The following is a 15,746-nucleotide window of genomic DNA, read 5'->3' as shown; positions in this document are numbered from 1 at the left end:
GCTATGCATGAAGAGGAAGTACATAATGATGCCGATTATTATTCAAGGCCCCAAGCAACCTGGTAATGACATCGATGTGTACCTAAGACCACTGGTCGAAGATCTTAAACTGTTGTGGAAGAAGGAAGGTGTCCCCGTGTGGGACGAGGACAAATAGGAGGAGTTTAATCTACGAGCGCTGCTGTTCGTAACCATCAACGATTGGCCTGCACTTAGCAACCTATCCGGACAGTCCAACAAGGGGTACAAGGCTTGCGCTCACTGTATGGATGAAACAGAAAGTACGTATCTTAAGCACTGTAGGAAGGTTGTATACATGGGTCATCGTCGATTCCTTGTAGCAAACCACCCGGTACGGAAGAAAGGCAAGCACTTTGAACGTAAGGCGGACCACCGTACGAAGCCTAAACATCGCAGCGGGAAAACAGTGTTTGCTATGGTTAAAGATCTTAAAGTAGTGTTCGGAAAGGGGTCTGGAAGCCAGCCTATAGAGAGTGAAGATGGTCAAGCGGCAATGTGGAAAAAGAACTTTATATTTTGGGAGTTGCCCTATTGAGAATTCTTGGACATCCGCCACGCAATCGATGTGATGCACCTCACTAAGAACCTTTGCGTAAACCTTCTTGGCTTCCTAGGTGTGTACGGAAAGTCGAAAGATACACTGGAAGCACGTAATGATCTGAAGCATATGGAACAACGCGGCAACCTTCACCTGGAACCAAAGGAGAAAGGAAGCCATTACTTGAGTCCAGCCAGCTACACTCTTAGCAAGGCAGAGAAGGAAAGTATGTTTGAATGCTTGGAGAGCATAAATGTACTGTCTGGATAATCCACGAATATCAAGCGAATAATAAGCACGAAGGAGAAGAAATTCACAAACCTAAAGTCTCATGACTGTCACGTGTTGATGACATAACTGCTACCAGTTGTAATAAGGGGTATCCTTCCAAACAATGTCTGGGCAACAATAACAAAGCTATGTGCATTCATGAACGCAAGGTCATCGATTCGGATAGATTAGAAGCCCTTCAGAATGATGTGGTGCAATGTCTTGTCAGTTTTGAGTTGATATTTCCACCTTCATTTTTCAATATAATGACGCATCTGCTTTGTCACCTTGTCAAAGAGATCAGTATTCTCGGGCCTGTGTACCTACGTAACATGTTTCCTTTCGAGAGGTACATGGGCGTTCTGAAGAAGTATGTTCGTAACCGTGCTCGTCCAGAGGCAAGCATCGCCAAGGGGTATGGAATAGAGGAGGTCATCGAATTTTGCGTAGAATTTATTGAATACCTTCGCCCAATCGGGGTACCTGAATCATGCCATGAAGGGAGACTACGGGGAAAGGGAACTCTCGGAAGGAAAGCAATAATGATGGTAGACAATAATTTATTCCGTAAAGCCCATTTCACGGTTCTGCAACAATCTTCATTGGTATCTCCTTACATCGATGAGCACTTGGCTCTAGTTCGTGCCAGAAACATCGGTAAGTTCGATGCATGGATTACACGGCATCACATTGATACTTTCCCCGTGTGGCTACGACAACATCTCATGGGTAACGAGACGATCAACCAACAACTTGCCTTCCTAGCGAGGGGACCGTCTGGGTCGATCGCGACATTCCAGGGATATGAGATCAATGGGTACACATTCTACACGAGAGCCCAAGACATGAAGAGCACGAACCAAAACAGCGTTGTTCGTATCGATGCCATGGGACACGATGGAACAACTGGCACATATTACGGTGCCATCGAGGACATATGGGAACTTGACTACGGTCCTCTCAAGGTCCCTCTGTTCCGGTGCCAATGGGTTAGGTTGACTGGTGGAGGCGTAATGATTGATGACAGTGGGATGACAACGGTTGACCTTAACAAGGTTGGATACTCGGATGAACCTTTTGTCCTTGCCAATGATATAACGCAAGTCTTTTACGTGAAGGACATGTCTAGCAAAGGAAAGAAGGGCAGAGGGCCTGACGAGCCTAAGCGTCACGTGGTTCTCCCAGGCAAAAGAAAAATCGTCGGGGTTGAGAACAAGACTGACGAGGATTACGATCAGTTGGATGGGCAACCTCCTTTCACGGTGACGATTGACCCTAGCATCCTCCTATCAAATGAAGACACCCCTTACTCACGTAGCGATCACAAGGAGGGAACAATAGTGAGGAGAAAGTACGTGCGGTCAACCGTCACCGCCGATCAATTGTTGTTTGGCATATGTGAATTACGCACGATTATTAGAGGTTTTAACAACTTTTAAAAGTTTTAAATCATGCATGTGGCATTTACATATGTTAATTAGAGTTTTTAACAATTAATTTAATATCATTCATATGCTAATTATATATGATTATTAGAATTTTTATTAATTTTAAATCATGCATGTCGTATGTATTTACATATGTTAATTAGAGTTTTTAACAATCAATTTAATATCATTCATATGCTAATTATATATGATTATTAGAATTTTTATTAATTTTAAATCATGCATGTCGTATGTATTTACATATGTTAATTAGAGTTTGTAACAATTAATTTAATATTATTCATATGCTAATTATATATGATTATTAGAATTTTTATTAATTTTAAATCATGCATGTCGTATGTATTTACATATGTTAATTAGAGTTTGTAACAATTAATTTAATATTATTCATATGCTAATTATATAAGATTATTAGAATTTTTATTAATTTTAAATCATGCATGTCGTATATATTTACATATGTTAATTAGAGTTTTTAACAATTAATTTAATATCATTCATATGCTAATTATATAAGATTATTAGAATTTTTATTAATTTTAAATCATATATTTGCTTACTACGTTTTATCCACTTAATTTACTACAGCCAACAATAATTTTTCGAAGTAATTGTCATTAATTTTTCGACTTTAAATAATTTTAGTGCATTATTTTCTATTTTAAAAACACATATGTAATGGAAATTAATATTCAGTGCGCTTATCAGTAGTCCCGGTTCTTAACCCTAACCGGGTTTAAAAAGAATTTAGAAATAGTGGGAAAATATCTTTAGTCCCGGTTGATGAGAACAACCAGGAGTAAAGATAGATGAGAACAACCGGGAGTAAAGATATCAGATATCTTTACTCCCGGTTGTTCTCATCAACCGGGACTAAAGATCTAGGGGTATATATATTTTCCCGATGCGCGCCCTCGTCTTCTCCACCAACACTTAGAAGTTTTTGCCCCGAGCGATCTCTCTCGGCTTCTCCTTCGCCGCCACTGCCTAGGGCATCCCCGCGCCGACGCCGCCGTCGTATCTCATCGTCGTCTCGCGCGCGTCGTCGTCGCCGCCTACGCCTCCTCCGCCGCCACCGCATCTCTGGGGTGAGAGCCGCCGCCGCCTCCCTCTCTAGCTCTCTCTCTCCGATCTTGATCTCTCTCTCTCGGTTGCCGCCGGCTGCCTCGTTGCCGACGCTGACGCCGACGTCGTCGCGGCCGAACATGACTCCGCCGCGCCACGACGCCGCGGCGGCACGACACGCCGGGACGCCACGACGCCGCCGCGGCACCGCCGCGCCGCCACGCCGCCGCCACGCAACGCCGCCGTCGCACCGCGCGCAACGCCGCCGCCGTGCCGCGCGCGTGGCCGCCACCGGGCCGCGCGCCACGCCGATGCCACGCGCGCCGCCGCGCCGCCCCGCCGCCGCTCCTCTGCCGCCACACCGCCTCTCCGCTAGCTGCCGCCATGTGAACGAACGAATGTGAACGTGAACGTGAACGTGAACGAGCGAACGAACGTGAACGAGAACGTGAATGAGCGAACGAACGTGAACGAACGAAACATACGTGAACGAGAATTGAACGTGAACGAACGAACGAACGTTAACGAACGTGAATGTGAATGAACGTGAACGAACGAACGTGAACGAACGTTAACGAACATGAACGTGAACGAACATGAACTTAACGTTGTATTTGAACGTACATAAACGAACGAACATGCGTGAACGAACCTTACTTAACGTACATTAACATGGACGCACGTGAACGAACGAACGTAGGTGAATGAAACGTGACCTTAACGAGAACGTGAACATGAACGATCGTGAACGAAGTGTGAACGTGAAATGCAATATATGCTACTTCGCGTTTATCCTAATACATCTTTTTGTATGTTGCAGAAAAGACGTTGTCGTCGTCGTCCCTCAAGCCGGAGTAGTAGCTAGCCCTCAAAGGAATTCGCGCAGGCAAGTGACGTAAATATATATATATATGATTGTTAAATTTTTAATGCAATTAGGACTATTAGATTTAATATACGACACTTAGACTTAGCATTATAGTTAGAGTTTTAATACAATATTATTTGAGTTTTAATATAAGATTATTATAGTTTTAATATAAGATTATTAGATTTGTAATTAGACTTAGCATATAAGATTGTGTAGGGTTCTAATATACGACAATTAGACTTAGCATATATAATCACTATTTGAGTTTTAGTATAATATTATTTGAGTTTTAATATAAGATTATTATATTTGTAATTAGACTTAGTATATAATTATTGACTAGCTAGGGTCCTAATATACGTCACCTAGACTTAGCATATATGACTATTTGAGTTTTAATATAAGATTATTATAGTTTTAATATAAGATTATTATAGTTTTAATATACGATTATTAGATTTGTAATTAGACTTAGCATATACGATAGTTAGACTTAGCATATATGACTTCGCATATACGATAGTTAGACGTAGCATATATGACTTAGCATATATGATTGTTAGCATATAAGATTGTTAAAGCAAAAATGTCTCATGACTTAGCAACTGTTTCCTGTATGAACAGATGGCTGATCGCGATGAGGAACAGATATTGTACGATACAATCGCGGAGGGAAGCAGCCAATACTGGAACGAAGAAGAGGGGAACGAGGATCCATACCAGTATTTGAACGAGGAAGGGAACGTGGAGAGGGATGCGGAGGGGAACCAGGAGGGGCACGTGGAGAGGGATGTGGAGGAGAACCAGGAGGAGGAGGCTAGTGGCAGTCAACCCTCCGCTGGACAGAAGAGGGCACGCGGGCAACGAGGTGCCGCGAAGAAGCTTGAGGGTCGGCACATCATAACGGAAGTGGACGAAGACGGCCGACCTAGTGCCCCGGCGGAAGCCGCTAAGAACTACGTACGTCACAGCGGTTGGGTTGTGCAGGATAACGTGCTTGTCAGTACGGTGTACTGGCACAGAACAAGGGCATGCGGAGATCATGAGAGCTTTGTCCCAGATTCGTGGAAAGAGATGCTGTGGACCACAATGCTCGAGACATTCACCCTTCCCACAGGTACAGAGGACAAAGTGAAAAGGTGGACTCTGAAGAAAATGGCAGAACAATTTCAGAGCTTCAAGGGAGATCTGTACCAGAAATACATCCTGAAGGGGCAGACACCGAACTTCGACACATTCCCAAAGCTAAGGGATCACTGGGACGAGTTCGTTGCATATAAGACAGGTCAACAAGGGCAGGCGATGATGGAAAGAAACAAAGAAAATGCCGCCAAGAAGAAGTACCATCACCACTTGGGGTCAGGCGGCTATAGCGTCGCGATGCCGAAGTGGGAGGAGATGGAGGCTAGCTTGCTGGAGAGGGGTATCGAACCGGTCACCGCTAATTGGCCGGAACGATCGAAGTTCTGGTACTATGCTCACGGTGGAACGCTCAACCCAGCTGATGGCTCCCTGGTCTTCGGCGATCAGATACGCGAGGCTGCGCGTCGACTAACGGACGCAGTGGAAGCCTCTTCTCAGGGCACGTTCCAACCCGACAGAGAGAAGGACGAGCTGTCACTCGCCATGCAGACTCCAGAGCATTCAGGACGAACACGAGGGAAAGGGGTGATTCCTTGGAAGATTGGGTTCAAGGAGGACATCCACACGTATAGGAGTCGGATGAGGAGCAAGAGAGATACCGAGGCGAAGATTGCAGATCTTGAGTTCAGGGTATCGAGCTACGAGCTCAGCATGCAAGAGGAGGTGGCAAGGAAGGTTGATGAATGCATGGCCGCATATCGGTCCCATGATCCCCAGCCGACCATTCCTCCTACAATGGTGAGCCCTTCAGGAAATCGTAGCAGCTGCGCCTCAACGGGGCAGGTAGGATCATAGAGTATGGACACCATGCAAACCCAGGACGAAACCACCTGCCCCATTGATGACATCACTCAGCGGACACCATGTGAGCTGCATATTCCCTTCAAGAACTTATCAATAAATGTAAGCTCGTAGTTTATAGATTTTAGATTTGGCCATTCCGCTAGTTGCTGCTTATATATGTTGATTACTAATAAATAACCTCTCACCATGTGAAGGTGGCGTCGGGCATGGCCATCCCAACGGACCCTTCAGGTACTTACCACTGCAGGCCGATTCCAGCAGGATACTCCAAGGTCGAAGTTGAGTTGGTCGAAGGCGCGTACGAGGACCTCGAGCTGGATTACCCTGGAGGAGACGGTGAGACGCATCTACGAGACACAAGCCACGCCATTATTCTATGGCGCAAGCGGTACATCATCCTCCCTGGGCGACAAGCGGCGTCTCGTGCACCATCTCCTCCGGCTCCGCCATCTCCTCCTCAGGCTCCTGCACCGTCTCCTCCTCATGCTCCAGCACCGTCTCCACCTCAGGCTCCTGCACCGACTCCTCCTCAGGCTCCTACACCGACTCCTCCTTAGGCTCCTACACCGACTCCTCCGCAATCTCCTTGTCCGGCACCTTCCAAGTCAAGGGCCCCCCAAGCTCCACCGCCTGCCCCCACAAGGGCAACAAAGAAGGCGGAAGTTGATGCCGCCAAGAACAAGGACCTGGGGTACGATTGCACGCAAGATGAGCTTGACGCTTTTGTGGCATCAGAAGTCAGGAGACAATTGAAGCCTCGAAGTCCAGAAAAGAAGATTCCTATAGACCTGAGTGTCAGGAACTTCTTTAGGGGTATGTCTGCACCTGCCAAGGAGGCCATAGAGCTATCGGACTATGAGCGAACACTCAAGAAAGCATCTTCTGGAAAATCCAAACCAGTCCCTCAGCTTAAAGAGCAACCAAATCAGGAGATCGAGCCGTTGGTGACCGGTGAAGATTTTGGAATACAAGACTTTATTAATGACACCGGGCTAACTACGGATCAATTGCTACAAGGCGCACCAATCGAAAAGGCGGAAGTGAAATACATGTACGAACTCGGTAAACCGCTTGTCAAGCCTGAGCAGCTGCAGTCCCTAACCACACAAATATACAAGTTCCATCAACTGTACATGGAGATGAGCGCCACCGGTAGAGAGATGATCAGAGCGAGGATCAAGGACACGAACTTCTTGCAAGGAGATGACATTCTCTGGATCAATTTCAAGGGTATCTACGAACTATACCAGCTGGACGCCCTCGACGCTTCTATTATGAGTTGCTGGATTTTGTAAGTATCTTTCAGTTAGATTTCTTATTACGTTTCCTTTAATTAAATAGGTCCTTGTATATAAGTAGACTATATATAATATATACTTCCTTTTATCGTTGTAGAATGGAGATTCAAAGGGCCCGACGGCGGGGGGTTTTCGATACTGGATTCATCGACTCTCGAAAAGTAAACGTCGCAATGCTCGACCAGTATCCGCAAGAAACAGAGGACGATCTCGTCCATCTCTTGAAGGAGCAGCATTATAAGACGTTCATACTGTTGCCGTACAACACAGAGTTAGTTTAATTTTACTGTCTTCCTATACCAAATTTCATTCCCGTACGAACATGCTAACTGTTTCATATGTAATGCATCCCACACACATTGCAGATTCTACTGGGTGCTTTTACTCTTTGACCTGGAGGCCTGCACCGTCAACGTATATGAATCAATGGATAAAAAAGAGTCTACGTTTGATAAGGTTTTTGAACTTATAGATAGGTACTGTCATAAATTCTTATGTTAATTAATTGCTACTACGAATCATATCTTTAAACTCCATGTAGGGCTTGGTATCGGTTCCATCATTTGGTTCGCGGCAAATGGAGAGAAAGGCCGAAGTTCAATTTTCCTGTGAGTACACATGCTCTACATTTATATTGAATCTCTGATTCAAATATATACAAGTGTATATTAATTACATCTCTCGCCGTTTGTCATTTATTTATAGTGCGCAAAGCAAAAGCAGGGAACTAACTTGTGAGGCTACTATGTGTGCGAGTATTGCCACTGCCTTGCAGACCAAATCATCACCACAAGAGAGCTCGATGTACGTACAAATAAATTCAAAATTTCATTACGTATCGATTTGTTGTTTAATTACTAATTAATTTCATACATTCATATAGTTTATTCGCATGAGGGATAACCTGATCACACACAAGGAATTTATCGCGGCGGTTCAAGAACAACTCATGGGATTCATCAACGAACAAATCCTTGATCCCAAGGGTGAATTCTACTACGACGGAAATACAATTCATAGGTCCTTAGCTTCTGAGATAGCGACTACTACTACGTCAAAATCGTAGCTAGCTAGGACATAATGGATTGTAATTAATACATGTCTATTTTTCTATATGCATGTGTACACATTTTCTTTAATGTAAATATATATTTTGGTCATATATATATATATATATATATATATATATATATATATATATATATATATATATATATATATATATATATATATATATATATATATATATATATATATATATATATATATATATATATAAACCATGCAGCAACAGGGCCATGCAAAAAAAAAAAAATGTCAGCTCGAACACCAACCGAGACTAAAGATCGATCAACCGGAACTAAAGGGGGGTTACGAACCGGGACTACAGACGCTTTCTCCACCAGTGTTTGTTGGGTGCGAAGGAAATAGTCAAATTATTGCATTGCATATACACATGTGACATAGTGCAGTTTTGTATGGAATGTATATAGATTATTGCATGGCATATACTGATATACACATGTGACATGGTGCAGTTTTGTATATATGCAAGTTATACATTCGATGTTATCTTTGAGAAGTTGTAATGTGGCTTTATTTTCACCCATAAAGTAATGTAGTTGGATATCATGTTTTGTATATGATGTTGTACTCTCGTATTTAAATCATTGTCTAACGAACTGGCAGTTGAAATAGCTTGTTAAAGCAGTTTATTTACTGAAATTTATTCACACATCCTTACATATACTTGCAGTAAGGAGATGAGAGTAGCAATACTTCTATACATCATCACGGAGGAAAATGTGATGGATATTTCCCGCTTGGCTGTCCAACTCGAAGCATACATAAATGAAAATTAAATGAACACCCAATACTGTCAGTGTCCGAATCTGAATCCGCTAAAAAATTCGAGTACAATGGTTCATTCTTTTTCTGGCAATGCTTGTAGTTTGTCCCCGTTAACAGGAAGAAGCCCTCGTGATCACCAACCTGCACTTGTCTTAACTCTTACTCTGCCAATCACTTTCACAAATTGGTTCAGTGACCTCACCATTCTAACCTTTAGGGTCCTTTCGATTTATACGAAAAATATAGAAATTTTGGAGAATTTCAATTCTATGAAAAAAAAATCCTATGAAAACATTTGAAACAAAGGATTGAATCATATCCCATCTTTTAAAATTCATATGGAATGGATAATCCTATAGAGATTTTAGAGAAAAATTAGTAAGAAGTCCAATATCTTGAAAAAATTCCTTCGAGTCTATCTCTTTCATCCGATTCTTACGTTTTTGCTGTGGTTCAATCAAACGATCATTTCTGTATTTTTTCTATGTTTTCCCTACACTTGCATTTCTATTAGAATCCCATGTTTTTTCTACTCCTCTGTTTTTTCTATTCCCTGTTTTTTCTATTCCTGCTATTTAAGAGGACCCATGTTTTTTCTATTTCTCTGTTTTTTACCTTCCTAATATTTAAAAGGGCCCTTACTTGCAGAATGCACTTGTTATTCACTGGCTGGATGATAGAGGAGAAAATATTGTCTTCAGATATACAAGCATTTACTCGCAAACAGGATCCTCCACAAAGGAAATTATGACAGCTAGAGGAACTCAATAGACGCTAGCAAAAATTTCGAACGTCGGAGACTAGTCTCTTTAGGTAATTAAATTCACTTTACTCGTATGGACATTTTACTAATCTGAATAATAATAATAATAATAATAATAATAATAATAATAATAATAATAATAATAATAATAATAATAATAATAATAATAATAATAATAATAATAATAATAATAATAATAATAATAATAATAATAATAATAATAATAATAATAATAATAATAATAATAATAATAATAATAAGCACTCATGTATATAGGAGAGCTTACGCATGAAGGGAGTACATATTGAAGTATAAGCAAATTATCCGTCCCTCTCCGAACATGTAAATTTTACATTAACCAATATTATTCAGGTGTTTTCTAACTGATCTTACCTCATTAGCTAGCTACTATTTGTCATGCTCTCCCAGAACGAAAATGGCACAAGGGAATCAGGGAATGCCGTGGCAATGCTTAATTATGAAGCTTCTTACTACCATGCCTACCATGCCAATATCTACTCTGACAATGCTTGAATATAATCTTTTTTCGACTAAGAATGCTTGAATATAATCGGCACGACTTCTCTTTTTTTTCTTTTTAGGATGAAAAATCGACGAGACAGCACAAAGGAAACTTGTTCGATATTGACATTGACACGCAAAATCGATCACATGGCAATGTCGGCAATGCCAAGTATTAGCCTTTTTGAAGTGGTCAAGCCAATCCATCTTCCCAAGAGAACCTAAACCAAATTAAAGCACCAGGAAGACTGGTAGTCTTTTGGCTTGTATTCAGACAGAGAGAGAGAAGACTTAGTAGTTGACCACTTCGGAATCCGGCCACCCTCTGCCTGCGACGACGAGGCCATCTTTCCGGAGAGCACATCAGTTCATAGATTCAGTATCATCAGGATTCAGGTCAGGACATCTTTGCCAGCCTCTCCAATGTCCACAGCTCCTTGCTGCCTGGCTTCTTGTATGTAACCAAATTAAGAAGAGATTCTTCTTGCAGTCCCCTCTGCAATTCAAGCACCATGCGTCCAGCAAATCTCTTTTGCTTAGACGTGACGACGATGGCAGTGGTTGCAGTGGTACTTGCAACTGCAGCACCGTCCGTCTCCGGGCAGCTCCCTGACTATCCCACGGCCAACCTCTCGACGCGGTAGGTCAACAACGCCGCGGTGCTCCCGCACAGTATCACCTACACCGACGGGTCAGCCGTGCGCGCAATCATCCTCCGGTCAACACAAACTTTATATGGCCCCTCCTTTGCCGCAGGGTTCTTCTGCGCTCCACCCTGCCAAGCATTCCTCTTCGCTGTCTTCATCGCCAACTTCAATAGCGGTTATGGCTTACCCTTAGAGGAAAACAATATGGCACGGGTTATCTGGTCGGCCAACCGGGCAAGTCCTTTGGGAGAGAATGCTACCCTTGAGTTAACTGGAGATGGCGATCTTGTCCTCCGTGAAATCGACGGGAGACTCGTCTGGTCGAGCAACACTTCAGGCCAATCCGTGGCAGGCATGCAGATCACTGAGCATGGCAATCTGGTGCTGTTTGATCAGAGGAATGCGACAGTGTGGCAGTCATTTGATCATCCAACCGATGTATTGGTCCCTGGGCAGTCATTGCTGCAGGGCATGAAGCTCAGAGCAAATACATCTACCACAAATTGGACTGAGAGTAAGTTGTATATGACTGTTCTCCCAGATGGTTTATATGCCTATGTTGGATCCAAACCACCACAGCTATACTATAAATATTTGGTGGACACAAACAAGAGCAGAAAAGACCCAACGAGGGTTACCTTTACGAATGGAAGCCTCAGCATCTTTCTGCAGTCGACACAGGCAGGAAAGCCAGATAAAAGAATTGCACTGCCAGAAGCTAAGTCCACCCAGTACATAAGGTTAGAGTATGATGGCCATTTGAGGTTGTATGAGTGGTCTGGATTTGAGTGGACCATGGTATCTGATGTAATCCACATGGATGATGTAATCGACGTGGATAACTGTGCTTTCCCCACAGTATGCGGGGAGTACGCGATATGCACAGGTGGGCAATGCATCTGTCCTCTTCAGACTAATTCTAGTTCAAGCTACTTCCAGCCAGTTGACGAGCGGAAGGCTAATCTTGGTTGTGCACCAGTGACTCCAATATCTTGTCAAGAAATGAAAAACCATCAATTCTTAACTCTTACTGATGTTTATTACTTTGATGGCAGCATTATAACCAATGCAAAAAGTAGAGATGACTGCAAGCAAGCCTGCTTAAAGAATTGCTCCTGCAGGGCTGTACTCTTCAGGTATTACCATAATGATTCCGATGGAGAATGTAAGTCTGTGACAGAGGTCTTCTCCTTGCAATCAATACAACCTGAAAAGCTCCATTACAACTCTTCTGTTTACCTCAAAGTGCAACTTCCTCCCTCCGCTTCTGCCCCTACACAAAAACGTATCAAGGTAAGTTTAGGGGCTACACTTGCAGCAATTAGTAGCCTTGTTTTAGTTATTATTGTTGGCATTTATGTACGAAGGAGGAGGAAGTATCAAAAACTAGATGAAGAATTAGATTTCGATATATTGCCTGGAATGCCAATGCGGTTTTCATTTGAAAAGTTAAGAGAACGCACTGAAGATTTCAGTAAAAAGCTCGGCGAAGGTGGATTTGGATCAGTCTTTGAAGGAAAAATAGGTGAAAAGAGAGTTGCAGTGAAACGTCTGGAAGGTGCCAGACAGGGAAAGAAGGAATTCTTGGCAGAGGTTGAGACTATTGGCAGCATTGAGCACATCAATCTTGTCAAAGTGATTGGATTTTGTGCCGAGAAGTCAAATAGGCTTCTGGTATACGAATATATGCCAAGAGGGTCACTCGATATGTGGATCTATTACCGCCATAACAATGCTCCTCTTGATTGGTGCACAAGGTGCAGAATCATTCTGGATATTACCAAGGGTTTATGTTATCTTCATGAGGAATGCAGGCGAAAAATTGCTCATTTGGATATCAAACCACAAAATATTCTCTTAGACGAGAAATTCAATGCCAAACTGGCTGATTTTGGACTTTCCAAACTAATAGACAGGGATCAAAGTAAAGTAGTGACCGTGATGAGAGGCACACCTGGATATCTGGCACCTGAATGGCTAACATCACAGATCACTGAAAAAGTTGACGTCTACAGCTTTGGAGTTGTTCTCTTGGAAATAATATGTGGAAGGAAAAATATCGATATTTCACAGCCAGAGGAAAGCGTTCAGCTCATCAATTTATTGCGAGAGAAGGCTAAAGACAATGAATTGAATGATATAATTGATAAGAAAAGTACTGATATGGTCTCACACCACCAGGAGGAAGTGATTAAAATGTTGAAGCTCGCAATGTGGTGCTTGCAAAATGAGAGCAGCAGAAGGCCTTCGATGTCGATGGTTGTCAAGGTATTGGAAGGCGCAGTGAGCGTGGAAAATTGCCTGGATTACAGCTTTGTCAATGCAAATTCAGTGATATCTACTCAAGACAACTCATCCACATATTCAGCTCCACTTTCTGCATCGATTCTATCTGGTCCAAGATGAAATAGGCGGCTACTGAGCACAAGAAAATCCACCGATCTATGCACATCATATTTTGTAACTACTTTGGTAATCTATCATATTTCTTCTTGTGAGAAGTATGTTTCACAATGCACTGGAAGAATAATTTACTAATAACATTTTCTTTAAACTGCAAATATGTTTCATGTTTGAATTGCCTATCCTGGAAAACAAACTACTACTAGCTATCTGAACTGCATATCAATATTATCACTAAACCTGAACAATACATATGTTGGATTTTTTGGATGATGTTTTTCTATATGCCGAAAAAATCACTAGATATCAGAGGAAGCTTGCCGGGTGTAGGTATGGACTGTGGATCTCGCGGCCGACGACGGCGCCCAGAACTGAACGAGATGGATTTGATGATACCTTGGGTTTTTGCCAGGGTGAGGATTGACGCCGAGGAGGAGACAGTGAGTAGAAGTAGGTCGCCGGAGGCGAACGCCGTTCTCGATGCGGCCATCATCGTGGTGATGCTTTCGATCGGCTCGACCGCCGGTCGCCGTCGTTCCGCCGCCGCCGCCGCCGCGAAGGGTGTATCGATATTGACACGGATGGGGATGGAAATTGGGCCAACTGTTCCACGCAGCGCCACATGGGCCAGCGTGGGCCATGTATGAACATGGGCCTGTGTGGGCCATCTGTGAACTTAGGCCATTGCTCCGTTTTTTTTTAAAAAAACAATTAGGTCCGTGCCATGGTATATGCAGCTATTTAGATGAATGTCACTGGACTTTTATAAAATTGGGACAGTGCCACTCCTGTTACGTTTTCTATCAATCTGTCTTCTTCCTTCTCTCTTCCCCAAGAACGGTGGCGCCAACCGCACCTGCCGCTGTAACAGTAGGTGCGAAGATGGCGGCGGCGGGTGCGGGATCAAGAGACCACCTTGAAGCGGCAGGACTAGAAGCCGCTGCCGTGCACATGGCTGCCGTCGCCGATGACAGCAGCAACACAAAGCATCACGCCGTTCATGACGAATTTCTCCCTCCACCCCTCCCTGGTGAGCTTCGACGGAACGGCTATGGCGATTGCCGAACGAGATTCCACACGAGGAACTCACGGGTGTTGTAGTTGAAGATGAGAAGATGCTGTGGTGGCAACCGAGGAGGCTTGCGACGTGGTCGCCGTTGAGCCGCAGGGCGAAATGGTTGAGCGAGATAAGATCTCGCGATCGAGGACGGATCTGAAGATGGGGTAGCAGAGCTCGTTCTTGAAAACGCCGAGGAGGAAAGAATCCCGGTGGTGGGCTCAGAAGCGGCGAAGGAATCCGGGAGACGAGGCGGCGCAACTGCTTGCAGACGAGGGAGGCGCGAGGGCCGAATGGTCGACAGCTGTGAGGGGAGGTGGAGGAGGATCTCCTGGATGAGGTTGTCGTCGTCCGGCGGAGGCAAGGGCGGCCACACCGGTGGGGATGTCTGCCGCTGCCGTCACAACAGGTGCGGGTGGTGCCATTTCTTGAGGAAGAGAGAAGGAAGAAGACGGAAAATGAGGGAGATGGATGGAAAACGTGACAGAAATGGTATGGTGCTAATCTATCTATCTATACCTATACTAATAGTACTTTTTAATTATGAGTTCTCACGTTTTCCACTTCTGCTAATCTATCTATCTATACATCTATACCGGTTGTATAGATGTACGTATGTCAGGCGTGGCTAGGATGTAAGCTAAGTGGAAACAAAATAGAAAGAGAATCTATTCCTATACTTCTAGTATACATAGTATACATACATCCTAGTTATCTGACATACTAGCTAATTCCCTATATCCGATGTCCTCCTGATACTTCGAGAAGCCACCCTTAACTGTCGAGTTCCTTACGACAGCCCGTCATGACCATACAATCGGGGCTAAATACGGAGGAGTACCCTCCCCAGAAAATTAACTTAGAACTATATACACGCGCGGAGGAATACCCGTAATGAGCTGTCACCATCAGCATCCCACCTGTCATCCGCAGCATATAACCCCAAATAATGATATCCCGTAATGTAGACACTACGCCTAAACTATCAGATACTACTCTAATATCATCGTCATGATATAGAGTAATTGCATAAGCAAACACT

General features: G+C 43.5%; 1 protein-coding gene across 1 annotated transcript; it reads left to right on the top strand.

Moving 5' to 3' along the window:
- The first annotated feature begins 11,448 nt into the window (after positions 1-11,448).
- LOC9268465 (G-type lectin S-receptor-like serine/threonine-protein kinase SD2-5) lies at positions 11,449-13,805 on the top strand. Its single transcript, XM_015781755.3, has one exon. It carries the CDS (start codon positions 11,449-11,451, stop codon positions 13,648-13,650), a length of 2,202 nt encoding a protein of 733 aa, XP_015637241.1. The 3' UTR covers positions 13,651-13,805.
- Positions 13,806-15,746: the final 1,941 nt, after the last annotated feature.

The sequence above is a fragment of the Oryza sativa genome, chromosome 4 (genome assembly GCF_034140825.1).
Source record: "Oryza sativa Japonica Group chromosome 4, ASM3414082v1".
Lineage (NCBI taxonomy): Eukaryota > Viridiplantae > Streptophyta > Magnoliopsida > Poales > Poaceae > Oryza > Oryza sativa.
This window is presented reverse-complemented; position numbering and strand designations above follow the sequence as displayed.